The sequence below is a fragment of the Monodon monoceros genome, unplaced genomic scaffold (genome assembly GCF_005190385.1).
Source record: "Monodon monoceros isolate NGI ecotype Baffin Bay Population unplaced genomic scaffold, NGI_Narwhal_1 Super_Scaffold_18, whole genome shotgun sequence".
NCBI lineage: Eukaryota > Metazoa > Chordata > Mammalia > Artiodactyla > Monodontidae > Monodon > Monodon monoceros.
The window spans coordinates 127,140,102-127,162,939 of record NW_021703774.1 but is presented as its reverse complement, the minus strand read 5'-3'; the positions used below and the strand labels follow the sequence as shown (position 1 = coordinate 127,162,939).

Here is a 22,838-nt window from a genome sequence, read left to right as displayed (position 1 = left end):
CGCGGGTTCGTGCCCCGGTCCGGGAAGATGCCGCGTGCCGCGGAGCGGCTGGGCCCGTGAGCCATGGCCGCTGAGCCTGCGCGTCCGGAGCCTGTGCTCCGCGGGAGTGGCCACAACTGTGAGAGGCCCGCGTACCGCAAAAAAAAAAAAAAAAAAAATGGCTGTACGTTCAATACTCTTTCTTCCATGAATTGACTTCCCAGCCTTAATACCTTCTTCTTCGCAGGCATGTAGCTTGAGGAAAGTAAAGCAGGACTAGCCATGGGGCTGTTCACTGTGGGAAGCGAGCCAGAACGCGCCCCTGACAGGAATCCGTGGACTAAGCAGCCTTTCAGGCCTTGGCCCCGATCCCAGGAAAGAAGAGCAAGGGGCTTTCCACCTGCCCCAAGCCTCACCCGGACACCAGGCCTCTCGGGTTCCAGCCGCTGGGGCTCCGCCTCCAAAGCCGGCCGCCTCCTCTCCGCGCCTTTTCCCCGCCCCTCCCCTCACGCTCGACGGGCTCGCTCCCGCGCAGGGCACGCGGGCGGCGCGCGAGCACGCGGACGTGGAAAGAAGGCCGACAGGGCCCTCCACCGCGGTGGCGAGCGCGCAGGCGCCTTCCTGGGACCCGCTGCGGCGCGAAACCCCGCGTTCCGCGGGCGGCGGGGTAAGGGGTCGGGTCACTGCTGTTCTGGGGCGCCCGGCAGGGGTGGGGAGAGACGGGCTGGCGGCCCGGCTCCCGGCACCGCTTCGCTCAGAGGAACGGCACGCGAGGCCTCCGCAGACCAGCCCGCAGGCTCGCTTGGGAGTCGGCTGGGGGACGCGGTGATGGTGGGGGGACCCTGGGCTGGAGCGGCTTGGCACCCTTGTTCCTGCGGTCCTGAGGGTCTGGCCCGCCGGAGAAAGGGAGAGACACATCAGGAGGGGTCCCTTTGGCGAGACGTGCTCACCTGGGATAGCAGTAGTCCCTGGCTGTGGTGTCCACCTGGGGGAGGCACCTTTCAGGCTGAAAGGAGCAAGTTCAGCCCTGGGACGTGGACGGCAGACTTTTTTTTTTCTGTCCAGACGCACCCTCGGGGCAAAGTAGGACGGAAAACTCCTCTGCTGCCCGCGTGGCAACTTCGTGGCGCGAGGATGGGTTAGGAAGTTACTGTGCTTTGCTTTACAGATGGGAAAAGTAATAACCCTTTTTACTGTTCAAGGAGAAGAGATCGGTTAAAAGTCTCACAGAATATCTTTGACCATAAAGGACTCAGTAAAATTAGGTACTTCCCTTCACACACGAAGATCTCCTTTCAGCAAATATAATACTTTATGAGTACCTGCTTTCTGCCAACATTGTTCTAAGCGCAGGGAACCCAGCCACGACTAAGGTAGGAGGATCCCTCCTTGCCTGGAGCTTATATTCTAGTTGGCAAATAAATGTAATTTCCTTTATACTTTTTAATTGGAATATAACATGTACAAGAAAATACGGTACACAAATCATAAATTGTAACTAGTTGATTTATCATTAAGTGAACACATCTTTTAACCACCACTCAAATCAGGAAGCAACATTCACAGCATCTTCTCAGAAGACCTTCCTGGAGACCTCTCCCAATCGCCATCCCCTTTCCTCCCCAAAGGTAACCTCTCTCCTGATTTCTAACACCACAGATTAGTTTTGCCTATTTATGAGCCTTTTGTAAATGGAACCATATGGTGTGCATTCTTTGGTGTCTAGCTTTTTAAACTCAAGATTATGTTTGTGAGATTGTTTCATGTGTGAAAATATAATTTCTGATAGTGAAAAGAGTTAGGAAGAAAATAAAAGAAGGTAACGGTACAAACAGTAAGAAGTGGAAACCTTAGTAAGGGTGGTCAGGGATGAACTTTCTGAGGGGAAGACTTGAGGTATAAGATGAATGACAAAAGATTGGCCAGTGAGCTGACTTAAGAGCGTTCCAAGCAAAGGGAATAGAATTGGAAAGGAACTGAGGTATGAATGAAATGGGTAGGTTCTAGAAAGAGGGAAGACCTTGTGGGAAAGTGGGAGGAGATGAAATTGGAGAGGTAGGCAGGATCTTATGGCTGAGGTACTTGGATTTTATTCTAAGCGTAATATATTAGGCCAGGAAGAGATGTTTTTTGTTTTTTGCGGTACGCGGGCCTCTCACTGTTGTGGCCTCTCCCGTTGTGGAGCACAGGCTCCAGACGCGCAGGCTCAGTGGCCATGGCTCACGCGCCTAGCCGCTCCGCGGCATGTGGGATCTTCCCGGACCGGGGCACGAACCCGTGTCCCCTGCATTGGCAGGCGTACTCTCAACCACTGCGCCACCAGGGAAGCCCAGGAAGAGATGTTTTTGATGTCCTTCAGTTTCTAACATGAGCCACTTGTGGAGGATGTGAAGACCTACCCATTTTACTCATTAAAGAAACCCTACAAAAGTGGCAATACTTGTCACTTACTGGGGATTAGGACATGTTGGGAGACGAAATCATCTTTTGTATTGTCAGGATTTATATTAATTTAGATACATAATATGCATCCAAAAATCAGATTTAAAACACAGTTTAGAAATTAGTTATCTGTTCTCCACTCTAAAATATTCTTTTCAGGTTGTTGCTTAGCTTCTGCTTGAACCTTTCAAAGAGAAACTCCTTTCTCAAGAAGCAGCTCATTTAATTTTTGGACGGCTCTAGTTGTTAGAAAAGTTTTTCTAATATTTAATCTAATATTGGTCATCAGTTCTGGATCCATACAGAACTGATAATTATCATCTGTTATCTGTTGCCTCCCTTTAAATACTCAAGCAGTTGATTTTTGTTGTTTTTTTCACATTTAAGTGCAGAACTTTGAACTTATCCCTGTAATGATTTCTGGAGTTAGATTTGGTCCATCATAGATGTTGTCCAAATCTTTTTGGATATGATTCTTTCATCTGTCAGCTGTTCCACCTTTGTGCTTCTTTTTAATTTTTAATTTTTTTTTATTTTTTAATTTATTTGTTTATTTTTGGCTGTGTTGGGTCTTTGTTGCTGTGCGCAGGCTTCCTCTACTTGGGGCTACTCTTTTTTGTTGTTGAGGTGTGCGGGCTTCTCACTGAGGTGGCTTCTCTTGTTGCAGAGCATGGGCTCTAGGCACACAGGCTTCAGTCGTTGTGGCTTGCGGGCTCTAGAGTGCAGGCTCAGTAGTTGTGGTGCACGGGCTCAGCTGCTCTGCGGCATGTGGGATCTTCCCAGACCAGGGCTCGAACCCATGTCCCCTGCATTGGCAGGTGGACTCCTAACCACTGCACCACCAGGGAAGCCCCATCTTTGTGCTTTTAACAAACTTGATCAGAAAAGTTCCGTGGTGGCCTAGTGGTTAGGATTCCTTGCTTTCACTGCCGGGGGCCTGGGTTCAATCCCTGGTTGGGGAACTGAGATCCCGCAAGCCACGCGGTGCAGCCAAAAAACAAAAAAACTTGATCAGCATGTTATTAGTTAAGCATTGTGTTCTTTTAAAGTTTATTATGATTGTTACATGTTGTGGATTATTGATTTAACTTGTTTGTATTAGTGATTTAAATTTCCAAGATGGAATATTAGTTAAGCTGTATTTTTAAATCCAGGAATTAGCATTTGTAAAGTCAATTTTAAACTTGATATCTCAGCAGAAAATAGAGGGTTGTATTGCAATTCTGAAATATATAGTGCAATGCGTTGTTAAAAGGGGTTTTTCGAGTTAGACTAAAAAAGGATTTGAAAAGTTTATAAATGGCCTATAAACTGTGTCAAACCTGAAATCAGCATCGGAAAGTGATTTAATTTTAATTTTTCCTCCTACCTTGCCTCTGTGGTAGAATTTCTAATGAACAGTGGAGTGATCAAAGGTGGATGCAGTAGGAGGGAGGAAAGAAAAAGGGAATTTACATAAACCAAATTTGAATAATATAGTCACACAGCCTTATTAAATGCTTTGAGTCATTCTACCTGATTGAGATGCTAGACTTACTAGTTCTAGAGTTGGCCCTTGCTATTTTTAAGTAAGAAAATACTTTTTTGACCTGTAGGTAGAATATGCCAATTTTTCCCTAAAATTTTCATTTATATATTAATTGCATTTTTCTGAATATATGTAAATTAAATTATATCCTGTGGTTAAAACGGCCCATGATTTTTCGAATCTTTGAACTTTTAGAACCCCGACCCAATAGGGAAAAAGTAAAAAAAAATGAAGCATGTAAGTGATTAATTATATTTTACTGCTTTTGTATTTTCTCTTAAGAGTTGGGGCTATTCTTATTGATTCTGACAAAGGTTCATTCTCTAGAATGGAAAGTAGGTGTAGTTAGTTCAAGTATATTTTGGAAGAAAAGAAAAATCAAACTACATAAATTACTTTAGTGGAAGATTTTCTCAAGCTGAATATAAAGATAAAAGTCCTCTTTCTGTCTACACCAAAGGTAAAATCACCCCTTTGTTTATCTTTGTGGTCTTGTTTTTACCTGTAGGTAAAAATTCTCTGTTTAGAACTGACCTACTATCTACATATCTGTGTTGTTTTTCTTCACTCAGAAATATTTCCTTGTGAGAGCAGATCCTTACTATATCTTTAGATATATTGAGTCACATTTAATAGGGAGAGCTACATTTTGAGGTACATTTCCCAACTAGAGGACTAGGGGATAAGAAACTTAAAATTATCCCCTTTCCTCGATTCCCCACCTCCGCTTCCCCCACTTCTCCATCTTTCTACTTGGTTTAATGGGTTTGTTGTTGTAGGTACTATGCTCAGCTAACTCTTGGTATCTTTTTTCTTTTTTTCTGCAGGCTACTTCTTCATAGACATAAAAATCAGTATTTGACTGGAAACAAAGCATCACTTAAAATCCTCTCAAATTCCTGATTCCAAAGAATTGATAACATTTCTCTGATCAAGAAAAGAAGTGATTGACTGCGTGTTAAAAGTATTCCAGCATTGGTCCTGTTATTTTTCCTCTCCCTAAATTTGAGAAGAAATATGGAGAAATGCTACTGGATGACAGCTGTTGTCTTACTAGGACTAACAGTACGGTGGACAGTTTCTCTTAATTCTTACTCAGGTAATGCATTTTTCGTTTAAGATAGGTAAATAATTTTTTGAATAATTTTTCTTGTTTGTTTTTTGAGGTTTTTAGTTTTTGGTGATAGTTTATAGTCTTCTGACCAGGACAGAGAAGAATTTTAGGTTTTATTGGTGTAGTCAAGAAAATACACTTAAGCATCTAATTCTAATAAATAGAATTTGTATAAGAGCTAAATAGAAGCATGGGCTTTGTGATAATGATAAAACAAAGATGTGTTTTAACTGGGAAGATGACAGGTTGAGAAACAATTATCTATTAGGCATTGAAGAGAGAAATGAGCTAGTACTTCAAAGGGGGAGCTAGTACTTCAAAGGGGGAGCTAGTACTTCAAAGGGGGAGCAGGCTTTTTTGTTTGTTTAGGGTAGAGAAGGCATGTTACTACATTGAAAGGAAGAGATCAGTGGAGAATAAGATTGGGGATGATGTGAGAGAAAGGGAGGAGGAATTGATGGAGTGTGGTCCTGGAGGCTGGGGATGTGATTAAATTTAACCTTGTGAGTATTTATTTAATACTTTTCATGTTCCAGGCATTATGCTAAGTGCTAGAAATTCCAGGTGAATACTTAAATATTTAGCGGCTCCAGTACTTAAAGAGTCCACATTTTAGTAGATAAGTAGTCACAATACAATGTGATAATTATAATGTTGAAGTATGTGTGAGGTTCAAAGGTAACATAGAGAAATGAGTGATCAGGATGCACTGGAGAAAACTTTTCAGAGAAGATGATTTTTGAGTTCAAGGTTTGAAGGATGAGTTGGAATTTGCTAGGCAAATGAAATGGGGAAGATATTCTAGACAGCAGAACATGTGCAAAGACATGGTAGATGGCATGAGAGCATGGTTAGAAGTGTTTGGTATTGGATAGCATAAAAAGAAGGAACGAAAAGGATGGGGAGGGATGGCTAGAGGTTTGGCTATACAGTTAGCTGAGGAAATTATTTGTGTCTTAGAAAAATAACTTTCATTGTAATAAAAAATGATTGTAGCAAGAAGGTTGGGTGTAAAGAGACAAATGAGACAATCTTAATAATAGAAGTAAGAGCTACTCTTTTTTAAGTATTTACCAAATGCTAGACACTGAGCATTTTCCTTAATACCATACCACTGAAGATAGGTATTATCTCTAATTTACAAGTGGAAAATGAGACAACCAATAAATGACAACTGGGACTCAAATATAGTTATATTTTATTCCAGAGTCAGTGCTTTAACTCTGCTCTCTGGCCTCTGAGAAAGAAGTCTTGAACTAAGGCAGTTAGTTGAAAGATGGAGAAATGAATTTAAGGAATATTGAGGAAGTAAAATCACTTGAATGCAGCCATAGACTTGGGTTCAAATCTTAGTTCTTTCACCTGTTGGTTGCCTGATCTTGGAGAAGGTTCTTAATCTTCATGAACCTTGTGTACCTCTTCTACAAAGTATGAATATTAATATGTACTTTAACAGAGTTGTTGTGAGGATTGAGATAATATGTATGGATTGTGCTTTATTTTTAGTAATGTAGGAATATATTCAGCACATTAGTGGTTCATAACTGTTTTCTTATTTGATCCTGAAATCAGATCATTTAACTCCAAAATATTTACCGAGTGTCTGCTGTGCAGCAAAAATAGGTCTGGCTGGTGATCATATCTTTAGGTCTGGTCTTTAGGGTGACCAAGAATAATACATGGTATGTACCTGTGATATTGTGATTCATAATAAGACATACATATTTGGTCTTCATCTGTGGTTTTGGCACAGAGCTCCTAAAACTGCTGGAATTTTCTAAGTGAGATGATAAAGTTGTTTTTTGTTATGTTAATGAGGTGGCTTTGGGTCCCCCACTTAAGGATGGAGGCTGGTTGCTAGACAAACCAACCTTATGCTTAGAGGGTGGGAACTTTCAATCCCACCCCCTGATTTCTGGGGAGGGGAGGGGAAGGGTTAGAGATTGAATCATTGCCTATGGCCAGTGATTTAATTAGTTATGCTTATATAATGAAGCCTCTATTAAAACCCAAAAGGACTGGATTTGGAGGGTTTCTGGGTTGGTGAACACGTGGAGATGCGGGTAGAGTGGCATGCCTGGAGAGGGCATGGAAGCTCTGCTCTCCTTTCCCCACATCTTGCTCTATGCATCTCTTCCATCTGGCTGTTCCCAACTTACATCCTTTTATAATAAACCAGTAATCTAGTTAAGAAAAATGTTTCTCTGAGTTCTGTGAGCCACTCTAGCAAATTGACCGAACCTAAAGAGGAGATTGTGGGTACCTCTGATCTATAGCCTGTCAGTCAGAAGTACGTGTGATAACCTGGATTTGCCATTGACACCCTGAGTTGAAGGGGGCGACCTGCAACCTGTAGGCAGTGGGTCTTGACAGTGGTGTCTGAAGTGGGGGTGGGGTATGGAATGCAGTCTTGTAGGACTGAACCCATAACTTATAGGATCTAATGCTATCTCCAGGTGGATAGTGTCAGAATTTAGTTGAGATATAGGATACCCAGGTGGTGTCCAGAGAATTGCTTGCTGGATGTGTGTGGGAACCCCCCCCCCGAAATGTTGTAATTGGGTCTTAGAATCACACTTTTACTTCCCTAGAGAAGTTCACAGTCTAGTGGGTAGGGCAGACATGTAGATATATATTACATTAAAATACAGTGTGGTATAAACAAAGTAGACTGGGAGCACAAGGGACTTCTAATTCAGATGAGAAAGGCTTAGAATGCAGTAAGTTCCCTACATACGAACCTTCAAGTTGCGAACTTTCAAAGATGCGGACGTGTGTTCGCCTGTCCAATCACGTAAATTAGTTCACGTGACTGGCGTACCTTGTCACGCGTGTGCATCCTCTACAAGTGGCTGTGCTTTTGTGTACTTTACTGTACAGTAGTGTATAGAGTGCAGTAGCGCAGTATCTTTATTTCAAGCCCAGGATGTCCAGAAGCAAGTGTAAAAGCAGCAGTGACATAGCTGGTACTGCTAAGAAGTGCCAGGAATTGGAGGCCCAGAGAAAGGACGAAGAGAGACAAGAGGAAGAAGAAGTAACTGAAGAACCGTAGAGATTCACGACGCAGGAAATGGCAAGGGGATTTTCTTTATTTGAGGAGGCAGTTAGTTTTGAGGCACAGGACCCGAACGTAGAATGGTACACGAAGGTTGCAACAGCCGTTCAGAATGCAATTCAGTGCTACCGTGTCATCTATGATGAGAAAAAAAGAGCTACTGCCCAGACATCACTGGATTGTTTCTTCAAGAGGGTAGGTAGAATTGAATCCAGCAAGGAACCAGAACCTGTGCCGTCAACGTAAGGGCTGAGTGAAATTGCAGCTTGCCCTCTGTCTCCTATCACTGACGATCCTTCAGCTCTACCATCTCCCACCTCTTCTCCCTCCTCCAGTCAGTAACTCTTCTTGCCTGTTCACTCGATGGCAGCCCCTGGATGCCGGCTGTTGTGCTGCACTACTGTACTTTTCAGGGTGCTGGACTGTAAGATTAAAAGTGTTTTCTTTATTTTTTGTGTTCGTTTGCTTTTTATGTATTATTTGTGTGAAAAGTATTATACCTATTACAGTACAGTACTATATAGCCGATTGTGTTAGTTGGGTACCTAGGCTAACTTTGTTGGACTTAACGAACATGCTCTTGGAATGGAACTCATTAGTGTGTAGGGGATTTGCTGTATAACATTAAAGTTTGTTCTAAAAGGGAGGGAAGAATTTTACTAGGCAGAAAAGGAGGTGAGGAGAGTACTCCAGTAAGAAGAAATAGCACGACCAAGGGATGAGAGTTCTTTGAGGTTTGGTGAGGATGTAGGTGTGACTGGAATACAGGGTGCATGGTAAGTGGAACAGTAAGAGATGGGGTGGCAGAAATAAATTTGAGGCAGACTGTGAGCCGAAGTAACGTGTGAGGGATTTATCTTTTGGGCAATAGAGGTTTTTAAGCCGGGAATTCACATAATCAGATTTGTTTTTTAAGAAGACAGCTTTAGAGGCAGCATGGTGTTTGGAGTAGAACGTGTAGAGACTGATGGTAGCATCTATGTGCAGTGGCCTCATGTGTGTTTATAATGCTTATTTGAAGTTGTTATGCATAGCTGGTTTCAGTGGTCTTGGAAAGGGATGATGAGGGCCTGGACTAAGTGACTAAATTTGAGAGCCATATTAGGTAAAAATGTGACTAAATTTGAGAGCCACATTAGGTAAAAATCAGCAAAATTTAATGACTAATTGTATGCAAGGATGAATAAGAAGGAAGAGTTTGAGAATGAGTCTGGTTTCTAAGTTTAGAGATACTGAGACTGAAAACTGAGAGGTAGGGCAGATTCAGTGGGGGAAGGTAATGAATTCTCTTTTGGTTATGTTAAGATTTGGGTGCATTTTAGTCATATAAAAAAGCAGGAATTTTGGGAGATGCACTTTGGCTGGGGGCACAGGAACACATAAATCCATCTTCAGCTGGTCACAGAGAACACTTTGTTATTAGAGTTAGTTTCTAGCTTCATACTCCAAATGCAGCCTGGTGGTGACCTTGGCAGGGCCAAGAGCAGGACTTCTTTTTCTTGGCTAGAATCAAAGTAGGCAGATTGTATTTTGTCCAATTTCTCTTTAAGCTCATGCCTAACCTCAGAGCTAGAACAAAGCAAGTGCAAGAGATGAACCAGAAATCATTTGTGCCAATTCCTAGAGCCAATTTTATGTAGGTGGTCCATTCTGAGCCTTTCTAGTATTGAGGCACTTCCCAAGTGGGAGGGTTCCTATTACTCCACATTCTTCACAGCATTTGGTAGTGTTAAACTTCTGAATTTTTGCCAGGCTGGAGTGTGTGAAATGATATTTTATTGTGATTTTAATTTTAATTTCCTTCATTGCTGAATTCATTTATTTATTTTGAATTTCATTTCTAAAAGATTGAGCATACTTTTGTGTTTATTAGTCATTTGTATTTCCTTCTCTGTGATATTTGCTTATGTCATTTGTACATTTATATAATTTTTTTTCTTATGTATTCTATATTTTGGCTTTTGTTTTTTTCCTATGTGTTCTGTATTCTGGAAGCTAACCTTTGTACAAGTTGCAGATATCTTCTCCCAGGTAATGGCTTATCTTTTCACACTTTACAGTGTCTTTTGGTGAACAAGAATTTTTGACTTTAAAATAATGAAATTTACCAATCTTTTTCCTTTACGATTTGTGCTTTTGTATCTTTAAGAAATCCTTCCCTACTTCTGGGTCACAAAGATATTTTTCTAAAATTTTCTTCTAAAAATTGTAAGATTTGGGAATTCCCTGGCGGTCCAGTGGTTAGGACTCTGTGCTTTCAATGCTGAGGGCGTGGGTTCAATCCCTGGTCAGGGAACTAAGATCCTGCAAGCCACGTTGCGTGGCCCACAAAAAAAAAAAAAAAAAAATTGTAAGATTTGTCCTTCCTGTTTAAGTCTTTATCTCCTTAGAACTGAACTTTATGTATAACATGTGAGTTAGGGAGCCATTAAAAATTTTTTTTTTTCACATGGATAAAAACAGTTGTTTCAGCTCATTTATTGAATAGTCCATCCTTTCCCATAAATCTGCACTACCAGCTCTGTCTATATCAGGTTTTCATACACACAAGGGTCTGTTTCTGGCTCTCCATTCTGATCCATTGTTTCATCACTGCCATGTCTTATTACTATAATTTTACCTTGTCTTGATATGTTGTGAGGCAAGTTCTCCCACCTGATAGTTCCACTTCACTGGTGCCTGAGCTATTCTGGGCTTTTCTCTTTCATATTGTAGTAGGAAGAATTTCTTAAATGGTCCCCCAAAGATGTCCTGCCTTAATCCCCAGAACCTGTGAAAATGATGAGATCTATTTGGGAGTGATTATGTTATGTCATATGACATAACTGACTTTAAGATAGAGAGATTGCATTGGATTATCCAGGTTTGCCCACTGTAATCACATGAGACCTTAAAAGCAGAGAACTTGCTCCAGTTGACAGTAGAAGGGAACCCTGGAGAGATTCAGATCATAAGGACTCAGCACTTTTGCTGGTTTGACAATGGAGGGGGCCATGTGAGAAGGAATAGGAGTGGCCTCTAGTTGCAGAGAGTAGCCCCCAGCAAGATACAGCGACCTCAGACCTGCAGCCAATCGCCTGAATGAACTTGGAACTGAATTCTTTCCCCAGGCCTCCAGGTAAGCGTCTAGACTGGCTGACACCTTATTTTGGCCTTGTGAGCCCTGAACAGAGAACCAAGTTATGCCCACCCAGACTTCTGACCTGTAGAACTATTAGATTACAAAAGAATATTGGTTTAAAATGCTAATTTTGTAATAATTGTTATGCAGCAATAGAAAGCTAGTACACACATGTGTCTTTTTTTGGCTGATGGGATCTTAGTTCCCTGACCAGGGATTGAATGGCAGTGAAAGCGCCGAGTCACAACCACTGGACCATCAGGGAATTCCCCATATATGTCTTTTTTAAAAATCAGATTGTTAAAGTCCTATGAAAAACCCTGTTGGGATTTTGACTGGAATTATATTCTATACTATTGATTAATTTGGGTGGATTTGACAATCATTACCATAGTAGGCAGGGCTTCTGATTCATTAAGATGGTATGCTTCTCCGTTTATTTGTCTTCTTTAATGTCTTTCAACAAAATTTTATATTTTCTACATGAAAGTCTTATACATCCTTTCTCAGATGTATTCCTAGGTGTCTTAAATATCTTTTCTTCCTCACCATTGTAGATGGTATCTTTTAAAAAATTGCTTTTCTAAATGCTTTTTCCAGGGGTATAAAAATGTGGTTTATTTTTTAATATTTGGTAACTTTCCTAAACTTGTAATTCTAATAATTTCTCTGAAGTATTTTTTGGATCTTCTGTGTAAAATAAAGTGATCTATGAATAATGACAGTATTATTTCTTCTTTTCTACTTCCTACCCTTTTTATTTCCTTTTTCTTGTCTTCTTAATTCTAGGACCTTATTACAGTGTTGAATAGAAGTAGTGATTCTGGCTTCTTTCTCTTGTTCCTAATTTTAATAGATGCTTTTAATTTACCATTGAGTATGTTTTTGTTCTTTCTAGCATTGCACCAACCTTGCATTCCTAGAATAACTCTATTTGTGTTATATTATCTTTTTTTAAAAATATATTGATAGATTTGGCTTATTAATTTTTTATTTATGATTTTAGCATCCATGCTTACAAATAAAATTGGCCTGCATTTTACTTCCTTGAAATGCCTTTGTCAGATTTGTTATCAAGGATGTGCTAGCCACATAAAATGAATTAGGGAGTATACCCTCTTTCCTAAAATCTGGAATAGTACTCAAGACTGGAATTGTTTTTGGTTTGAAATATATATTCTCCAGTTTAATAGTCTGCATATATCCATTTACTTCATATCAGTTGTTTTGATTCAAATTTTTTATATTCTTACTGATTTTTGCCCAGTTGATCTACCAGTTATTGAGAGAGCTGCAGTTTCTTTTTGTAGTTCTGTCAATTTTTGTTTGAATATTTTGAATCTATATTATTAGGTGATTTAGAATATTTTTCCTTGTGACTTGAATTTCATGACATCATTGTCATGTCCCTGTTTATTTACAGTAATGCTTTTGTCTTAAAGTCTATTTCCTGTAAAATTAATATAGCTTTACTAGTTTTCTTTAGGTTAATTTTTGCTTGGTATATCTTCTTCTATTCTCTTACCCTCTACCTCTGAATCCCTGTGATTTAAATATGTCTAACCAATTCCCCTCCCTAATTCCATTTTCTCTCCCCTACTGATTTGGAAGCTATACTTTATTTTGTTCTTTCAGGGCTTACTCTGGAGATTTTCACATACATATTTAACTTAACAAAACCTAAAATTCATATTTATATCCTCTTTTTGAACAACACTAGGACCTTATAATGTTTTAACTCTAGTTACAAATCTTCACCTCCTGCCTCAAATTAAAACAGTATTATTGCCTAGGATTTCAGTTCTTTCATGATTTTAGATGTTAGTCACTGTTATTTTATACAATTTATAGTTACCCAGTTTTACCCTCATTTTCTTTTTACCCTTCCTTCTTACATAGTACATCTTCCTTTGAGATCATTTTCTTTCTTCCTGGGAGGTATTTTTTGGGAGGTATTTTTTTTTCTAGTGAGAGTCTGTTACTGGCAAACTCCATTTTTGTCTGAAAATACCTTTATTTTGCTCTTTGTTGTAAAGTTTTTCTGGGTATGGAATTCTGTATTGACAGTTATTTTCTGTTAATACTTTGAAAATCTTCTCTCATTGTTTTTTAGTTTCTGTTGCTTATGTTCAGACATCAGCTGTCATTTTAATTGTTATTCCTTAGTAGGTGATTTGTCTTTTCTCTCTTGCTGCAATTTCACACACAAAATTTCTAATTTTGACAGATATATTATTTTCTTTGCACTCTTTATCTCAAGAGAAAGTTAAATTAATATCAGGGTATAGGGTTAAATAATTTTAAAAAATCACACCATTTCAGTATTACTAGTGTACATAATCAAATGCTTAATGGGAATCAAGTAGAGGACAGCATGCATATATAATACTTTTCTATCCCTGTGGCTTACATACATTACTTATTCTAACATTTCTCTCCTGAAGTCTGAGTTTACTCAGTTACTTCCCTCATCTGAAAACAGGACTCCTGTTACTTATTTTATTTATTTATCTATTTATTTATTTATTTATTTTTGGCTGTGTTGGGTCTTCCTTGCTGCTGCGGGCTTTCTGTAGTTGCTGCGAGCGGGGTCTACTCTTCGTTGTGGTGCACGGGCTTCTCCTTGCGGTGGCTTCTCTTGTTGCAGAGCGTGGGCTCTAGGTGCACGGGCTTCAGTAGTTGTGACATGCAGGCTCAGTAGTTGTGGCTCATGGACTCTAGAGCGCAGGCTCAGTAGTTGTGGCACACGGGCTTAGTTGCTCTGTGGCATGTGAGATCTTCCCGGAGCAGGGCTCAAACCTGTGTCCCCTGCATTGGCAGGCGGATTCGTAACCACTGCGCCACCAGGAAAGTCCTGTTACTTATTTTAGACCTTACTCTTAAGAGTATAGAGTTTACTTAAAAAACTAAAAATAGAGTTACTGTATGATCCAGTGATCCCAATCCTGGGCATATATCTGGCGAAAACTATAATTTGAAAAGATACATGCACCCCAGTGTTCATTGCAGTAGTATATACAATGGAAGGAACCTAAATGTCCATTGACAGATGAATGGTTAAAGAATATGTACAATAGACTATTACTCAGTCATAAAAAAGAATGAAATAATGCTGTTTGCAGCAATATGGATGGACCTAGAGATTATCGTACTAAGTGAAGTAAGCCTGACAGACAAATATCATGATATTGCTTGTATATGGAATCTAAGAAAAATGATACAAATGAACTTACTTATAAAACAGAAATAGACTCACAGACATAGAAAACAAATATATGGTTACCAAAGGGGAAAGGGAGAGGAGGGATAAATTAGGAGTTTGGGATTAACATACACACTACTATATATATATAAAATAGATAACCAACAAGGACCTACTGTATAGCACAGGAACCTATACTAAATATCTTGTAATAATCTGTAAGGGAAAAGAATTTTTAAAAGCATAGATATATATGTATGTATAAGTGAATGACTTTGCTGTATACCTGAAACTAACACCTCATTGTAGATCAACTATACTTCAAAAACAAAAAAGTTAAACCTTACTCTTAAATTGTCTTCTAAGAAAGTCAACAGAACAAGAGTATTTTTGGATCACTATGTAAGAGGAGTATTGTTACTGCATATTAAAATATTTGTAGCATCTTTTGTAGGTGGTTGTTATATATTTTTGTCATTTTTCAGATAAGAAAAATAAAAATGCTAAATACTAAGAAAAATGGTAATTCTGTCAGAGTTCTCAACTCCATCGTAAACAGTGTGACATTTAGTGTTCACGTGTGACGAACTTCTATATCAGAGGAGGCTGGGAGGATTACTGAATGAGTGTAACATCTGTGACTCCGTTGAGATTTTTTTCCCTCTATTAATTAAAATACTTATTTTGGTTATAATTTGCTTTTAACATGCTTATTTTAGTTTGCTTTCTGTTTTTCTTGTTTTAAGATTGTAATTAGGAAGCACTGGAGTGAGGAAGCTCAGGTGAGCTTGGTTAGTATTAGTCCGTTATTTCTTCTTTTGAAATGCACATACTGTATAGTTTCTCAGCTTACCCATTGTTATTTGTAATGTTTCTTCTCACTCACTAAGAATATATAAAAGGGGGATTATTATGGAAAATTTTAACCAAATTCTCTTCCCTTAGAATGTTTAAAGTTTCAATGTAAAGGCAATTAGTATGTATTGTTATCAAAGAAACTACTTGTTTTTTAAATTCTAACATAATTCTGAATAGTTCAGCAATTAATAAAATGAACATTTAAGTGGTGCTTAAGCCCATTTTCCTAAGAATGAGACAAAATTGAAGCTTTGTAAATGTACATTAATACGTTTTCTTTATGTAATTCTGAATCTCATGTAAATGAATTTGTAGAATTAATCACAGTAGAAGGAATCCATTTTGCCCTTCCCAAGTGAAGCTCCCATAGGTACAGTTGGGTTGCTCTTCTGGGTTGCTTTAAGGGCACTTTAGCAGTTTTAAAAACTTAAGTACTAATTTCATAGCCAGTGTCAGCTGAATTTATTGAAGTAGGTCAGACTGGATAGAAACTTGTTTCTCAACCCTGAAGAGAGTCATTATCCACTCTTCTCTTTGTTAGAGAATGGTAATAAATTCTTCCACACTGACCCCAAGTCTAGAGCAATTTCAGAAAATCTAGATAGTTGGATTTTTTCAGGTGTAGGAAACTACTTAAGATCCTCTATGACTTAAGTAGTTTCCTATGCCCACTGTATAGGTATTATCCCAGTGGGCAAAAAACAAGCAAACAAAAGCAAAAGAAAAAAAAAATCAATTCCTTTCTCCCTGTAGATAGCAGCTGTATCACCAAAAAGAGAAACTACCCCCACAGCACACACACATCTGTAAAGTGCGTGTGTAAAGATGCAGTTAATTCAGTGGGAAATTATTTTCCTTCTTTAAAAAAATTGTAAGTTAATCCCCCCCTCCTGTTCAGTTAACTGAGCAAGTTTTAACTGAAAGTATGTACTATATGCCCAGCAATATGTTTCCTGTGAACTCTGGAAAAATCACATTCTATGTCCACCGGAATTAAAATTCTTATTCTTATTAGAAAATAGTATAATCATGTGACAAAATATATGATACTGAAAATATAAGTATTATGAGAAGTCAATATATATTTTTCCTTTTTAAAATCTACTTGACTTACCTATTTTGATTTCTGCATTTTTTCACATGCTGTTTATTAAACAGAAGGAGGAGATATAGCTCTGAGATACTGTGGTAATGGGTTTTCAATTCACTAAACAATTGATATATTTCAAGTTTGGTATTTATTTTTTGTTATGGCTATTGTCTTCTATTTCCTATTCAAATCATGGCTCTACTGTTTACTCTCTGACAAGGACGCAGGTATTGAGATTTAACGCCGGTAGGTTTGAATGTTACTAGCTGTGTCTTATTGGCTGTGTGACACTGGGCAAGTTATTTTAAAATTTCAGGGTCTCAGTCTCCTCATCAGTAAAATGCTGGTAAAATCAGAGGTTGCAGATCAAATGAGTTACATCTAAAGCTCTTGGCATTTTATTTTGCTCTTAAGTACTTAATAAAGTTTTCACTACTGCAGTTGCTAATAATTCATTTTCCGTAATTGCTCTGACAATCCCTAGCCTAATATGAAGAAAATAAGTATTTCAACACTTGCTTGTTAGACTTACTGTAATGAATAATAAAATAATATATATAAGTATGATGTCTATAGTTTGCCCTTAATAAATATTAGTTCTAAGAAGTCAATAATTAATGATCAGTATGTTTTTAATTTATAAGGGAAGGTTTTGCGGAGAATTTGGCAGTTGGGATAGTTCTTAAAGGTTGGATACGAGTTGATAAAAGAGGTGTATGAATAGGGAGAGGAAGTAAGCAGCATGAGCAGAGGCTTGGAATTTCAAAATGCCAGATAGTAACTTAAAGATGTTTTGAGACAAGAACCAGTATATGGGCATTGTGTTAAAGTAGCCTTCACATAATTAATTGGTCTGCCATCACAAACTGCTTAGCGTTGCACATTCAGTAAGTGGAAAATCAGGGACTCAAAAATTCAAATCTTTTTGAACTTAAAATCCTTGCTATATCATACTGATAATATTGACATCCTTCCTACATCATCATTCACTGAGAATCTGCTAGGTGCAGTTACATCCTGAGAATGCAAAAATGAATAAGATATGGTACTTTCTAAGAGAGAGACAGGGGTAGGTTTGTGTGTGTGTATACATGTGCCTGTGCTGTGGGTAATGTTTTGCAGCAGTCACTCAATGTGTATATGCTTTGGAGATGTTAATCTGCTTTTCCCATGATTATCTCATACTTGGGAGTATCTCCTCGGGTGGAGATGCTAGCATTTAAAGATTAGTGGTATAATACAGCTGTTAAATGCAAAAAATCTACTTAATGTAGTGTTCTAACGCTGGAGAACGTCTGGGTTAGAGTTCGGTGATTGATAACGTATCATTCACCAATGTGGCACACCTTCCCAATGGATTAATGAATATATTTGACTATATGTGATTTTCACTTGCTGATTAAGAAACCTGTGTCTGTACTCTACCTATTTGGGCCTTCTCACAGTTTTGTAGTCAACTGCTAGCTAAATAGTGGTGGTTTACTATTTACTAAATGGAATTACCTTTATATCATTTAAAATGATTTAAGGTTAACAACCTACCTTAACCAAGTTGTGAGGCAATACACAGTAGGAGCCCAGAACATGGATTATGGAGCCAGTCTGCCTGGGTTCCAGTCCAGACTCTGCTATTCATTACCTGGGTGACCATTGCCTCTGTTTTGCTAGCTGTAAAGTGTGGATGATAATAATAACTGCGCCATTGTTGTATTTGGTATGTAGTAGACACTGTCAATTGTTAGTTATTAAAGATCCATTATCCCTTATTTGCAATTTTGAAGTAAAAAAAAAACTATAAAGTGGCAGTTTTTGTTTGATTTTTTTTTTTTTTTTTTTTTGGCGGTACGCGGGCCTCTCACTGTTGTGGCCTCTCCCGTTGCGGAGCACAGGCTCCGGACGCGCAGACTCAGCGGCCATGGCTCACGGTCCCAGCCGCTCCGCGGCATGTGGGATCTTCCAAGATCGGGGCACGAACCTGTGTCCCCTGCATCGGCAGGCGGACTCTCAACCACTGCGCCACCAGGGAAGCCCGTGGCAGTTTTTATATAACTCATTTGACATCAAAGCCTGACCTAACCAATGTCTTTGCAATATATAGTCCGTTTTTGGTTCTGTACTTGACCTTAAGTTATTTATATTTAGCTTGTAAAAGTCCTTGGTAAAATATAAACGTTTGTTATTATTGTTTTATGATACTTATTGGACAGTATAGTTGACAGTCTTTCTCATGAAGTAAAAATAAACTTGGATATTTTATGATTAGTATTATCAACTAATTAATTAAAAACTAATTAAGGGACTTCCCTGGTGGTCCAGTGGTTAAGACTCCGTGCTTCCATGCAGGGGGTGCAGGTCTGATCCCTGGTTGGGGAACTAAGATCCCACATGCCGTGCGGCATGGCCAAAAAAAAAAAAAAAAAAGAAAGAAACTAATGTTAATAACTAATTAATGTTGACAATATTTATTGAATGTTTATGTGTGCCAGGTACTATACAGGTTATCTTATGTTCATTATTTTCTTTATTCCAACAGTCCTTTAGGTGACAGTATTGATTCTGTTTTTAATGTACTGAGGCTTAGGGAGGTTAAGTCATTTGCTCGGGGTTACACAGTCACTCAGTGTGCTAGCAGTGCTAGGATTCAGACCTCATCTCTCTGACTTTTTAGGTAACTTCTGTGTTCTTTTCCTCCACCTATACTCTCTCTATAATTTAGAAAATTTTCATAAGGATTTTATTCACTGATATACTAAAGTGTATTTTTATTTTGCTTTTTTTACCTTTCATCTTAGGTGCTGGAAAGCCCCCTATGTTTGGTGATTATGAAGCTCAGAGACACTGGCAAGAGATTACTATTAATTTACCGATCAAACAATGGTATGGATAATTTTAACTTGATTTTATTGTTTATTGGTCAGTTAATGTAGATTATTTGAAGATACTTAAAAGGAAAATATGCTATTTCTTCATCTTCAGAATCCTCATCTTCCTGTATACTGATGTCACATATATTACCCTGCATATTGTCGGTTCATTTTGAAATTTCATCCTCCTGAAAGTTACCCATATATTTAGTTACCAGCTGGAATCTGGTGCTGAACTAGAACTTTGAGGATAGGACACTGTATGCCGTGGAAGCTCCTCAGGACATAAACTGTGGAAGTTTATGGACTAAGAGTATTTCTTCTGGAGGTTTCGCAAAGCTTCCTCCTGTAAGGAACATATGAGATGAAAAAAAGCAGTAGCTTAGTGGTAAAGAGTGTAGGGCTAGAGTCAGACTGCCAGACTTCAGATCAAGGCTTGTACCCTTTACTAGCCGTGTGAACTTTTGCAAGTTATTTAACTATCTCTGCCACAGTTTTATCACTCATAGAATGGAAATAATAGAATACATATTTCACTGGGTTATTGTGAGGATTGAATAAAATGATTCATTTAAAGCACTTTAGACCAGTGCCTGAAGTGTAATGAGTTCTCAATAAATGTTAGCTGCAGTTATATCTCACAGAAATCCATGCACTGTCATTTTTGTTGAACACATTCTGATAACAATTGATGACAGTATTTTTTTACTTATTAGGTGCCTGGTAGATTATTGATTAAACCTGGCTGTGCAAACTGTTTATATTGTTCTGTTGATTGCTTTGGTCACTGCTTTTTTTTTTTTTTTTTGCGGCACGCGGGCCTCTCACCGCCGTGGCCTCTCCCACCATGGAGCACAGGCTCTGGACGCACAGGCCCAGCGGCCATGGCTCACGGGCCCAGCCGCTCTGCGGCATGCGGGACCCCCCCCGGACCGGGGCACGAACCCGCGTCCCCTGCGTCGGCAAGCGGACTGTCAACCACTGCGCCACCAGGGAAGCCCTGGTCACTGCTTTTATATAACTCCTTTCTGAGAGAGTTACATACAAGAACTTCATATTAAACTCTCTATTAATAGGTTGGCTGTACCCTAGTCCAAGTTTGGAGTATTTAAAATAGAGGTCAGCTGAATATTTGATACTATTCTTTTTTTTAATAGGTGTGTGCATGTTTGTTTATTTATTTACTTGACCTCACTGCGCAGCTTGTTGGTCTTAGTTCCCTGACCCGGTACTGAACCTAGGCCATGGCAGTGAAAGTGCCGAGTTCTAATGTTTAAATGGTGTGATTTCTTTTTTTCCCCCTAGTTTGAAGTTCATTGCTGTATGATTCATAATGACTATCATTGAAAAAGATATATCTCAATGGCACAGTTTATAAAACAGAAAATATATCCTTGGGACAGGTTCACTGTTATCAACAGTGGATATAAATCTGTATTGGAAATAACATTTCTAATATTCTGAATTTTTTGGCTAATTTTGTCAAATTTGATTTGTTTGCCATTATTGTTACCTAGCAATGTGGCTGAGGAATGGTTTCTCATTTAACTTCAGTTTTCCAAGAGTGGGGACTTCCCTGGTGGTCCACTGGTTAAGACTCCGTGCTCCCAATGCAGGGGGCCCCTGGTTCAATCCCTGGTCAGGGAACTAGATCCCACATGATGCAACTAAGAGCCCACATGCCACAACTAAAAATCCTGCATGCCGCAACTAAAGATACCGCATACGGCAACTTAAAATGCCGCGCAGCCAAATAAATAAATATTAAAAATTTTTTTTTCCAAGAGTGAAATCTTTCTGTCTTTATCTAGAAAGTTAGCCATAGTGTACTCAAAACTTTCAAGTGACAAAGTTGTCTAAAATGTGAAATCAGGATCTATGAGGTAAACTTTTAAAATGTCAGTTTTGGGACTTAACTGGGGGCACAGTGGTTAAGAATCTGCCTGCCAACGCAGGGAACACAGGTTCGAGCCCTGGTCCGGGAAGATCCCACATGCTGCAGAGCAGCTAAGCCCATGCACCACAACTATTGAGCCTGCACTCTAGAGCCTGAGAGCCACAACTACTGAGCCCGTCTGCCACAACTACTGAAGCCCACGTGCCTAGAGACTGTGCTCCACAACAAGAGAAGCCACCGTAGTGAGAAGCCTGTGCACTGCAACGAAGACCCAATGCACCAAAAATAAATAAATAAATAAATTTGTTAAAAAAAGTCAGTTTTATAATTCTGAATTTAAACATTTATTCCATGTCAATACACATAATTATAAGTAATAGAGGAAAACTGAACTTTTTTTCTTTAATTTTATAATGACAATTCCTTATGTGTGAAGTCAGGAGTACTTTTGGCATCAAGTAGTAGAAAGCCTAAGTAATAGTAGTTTAAGCAATAAAATAATTAACTCAGTAAGTATGTCTTTGCAGGGCTGGTAAACTGGCTCAGTGATAGCAATCAAGGGACTTCCCTGGTGGTCCAGCGGTCAAGACTCCGCACTCCCAATGCAGGGGGCCTGGGTTCGATACCTGATCAGGGAACTAGAGACCACATGCCTCAACGAAGATCCTGCGTGCTGCAACTAAGACTCAGCACAGCCAAATAAATAAATAAATATTTAAAAAATAATAGCAATCAAGGACTCAGCCTTTTCCATTTTTCTTCTCGTTCATTCATTCTTCTTGGCATGTTGGCTTTTCAGCCTGAGGCTTTTCACCCCATGATCAATAGATGACTGCCAGGGCTACCGGCACTGTGACTTTGTACAACCATATTCAAGGCAGGAATAATAGGAATACCTTATTATTTTTATTTTTATTTTTTTTGCAGTACGTGGGCCTCTTACTGTTGTGGCCTCTCCCATTGCGGAGCACAGGCTCCGGACGCGCAGGCTCAGCGGCCGTGGCTCACAGGCCCAGCCGCTCCGCGGCATGTGGGATCTTCCCGGACCGGGGCATGAACCCGTGTCCCCTGCATCAGCAGGCGGACTCTCAACCACTGCACCACCAGGGAAGCCCGAGCATGTTGCTTTTTTAAAAAAAATCACAGGTTTATAAGTCAGTAATTGTGGGAATGACTTTATTTCAGCATTGTTTATAATTATGAGAAGCCTGAAACACTCTAAATATCTTTTAGTAGGTGAATGATAAAGTACATTTCTCCTGTATACATGTGTACGTGTTTTTCCTAGGTAGATTCCTAGAAGTGGAATCTCTATAAAGTAGCCAGTTTTAATGGATACCAACACAAGAATATCTCTTTCCATATACCCTTACCAATATTTAATAATAACAACACCAGACTTCTAAAATTTCCATTTCCTTGAGTACTTGTGTTGTTGAGTATCTTTTAATATATTTACTGACCATCATATTTTTTCTCAAATTTGCATATTTATATATTTCCCCCATGTTTCTGATGGATTGCTGATCTTTTTTGTAATGATTTATATGATTTTAAAATAAACAATTACATTAATTTTCTATGCTGTGTTAACAAGTAACAAGTGACCATAAATGGTACTTACATAAACACACATTTATTATTGTAGTTTCTTTAGGTTAGAAGTCTGGGCACAGCTTAGTTCAATA

At 39.0% G+C, this 22,838-nt stretch overlaps 1 protein-coding gene across 1 annotated transcript in view; it reads left to right on the top strand.

The window, feature by feature from the left end:
- The first annotated feature begins 527 nt into the window (after positions 1-527).
- ALG6 (ALG6 alpha-1,3-glucosyltransferase) overlaps positions 528-22,838 on the top strand; it is a 57,563-nt gene continuing 35,252 nt past the window's right edge. Inside the window, exons 1-3 of the mRNA XM_029228619.1 lie at positions 528-646; positions 4,777-5,048; positions 19,182-19,266. Of these exons, the coding sequence (XP_029084452.1) occupies positions 4,967-5,048; positions 19,182-19,266 (167 nt within the window). The 5' untranslated portion in view covers positions 528-646; positions 4,777-4,966. The remainder of the gene's footprint in view (positions 647-4,776; positions 5,049-19,181; positions 19,267-22,838) is intronic.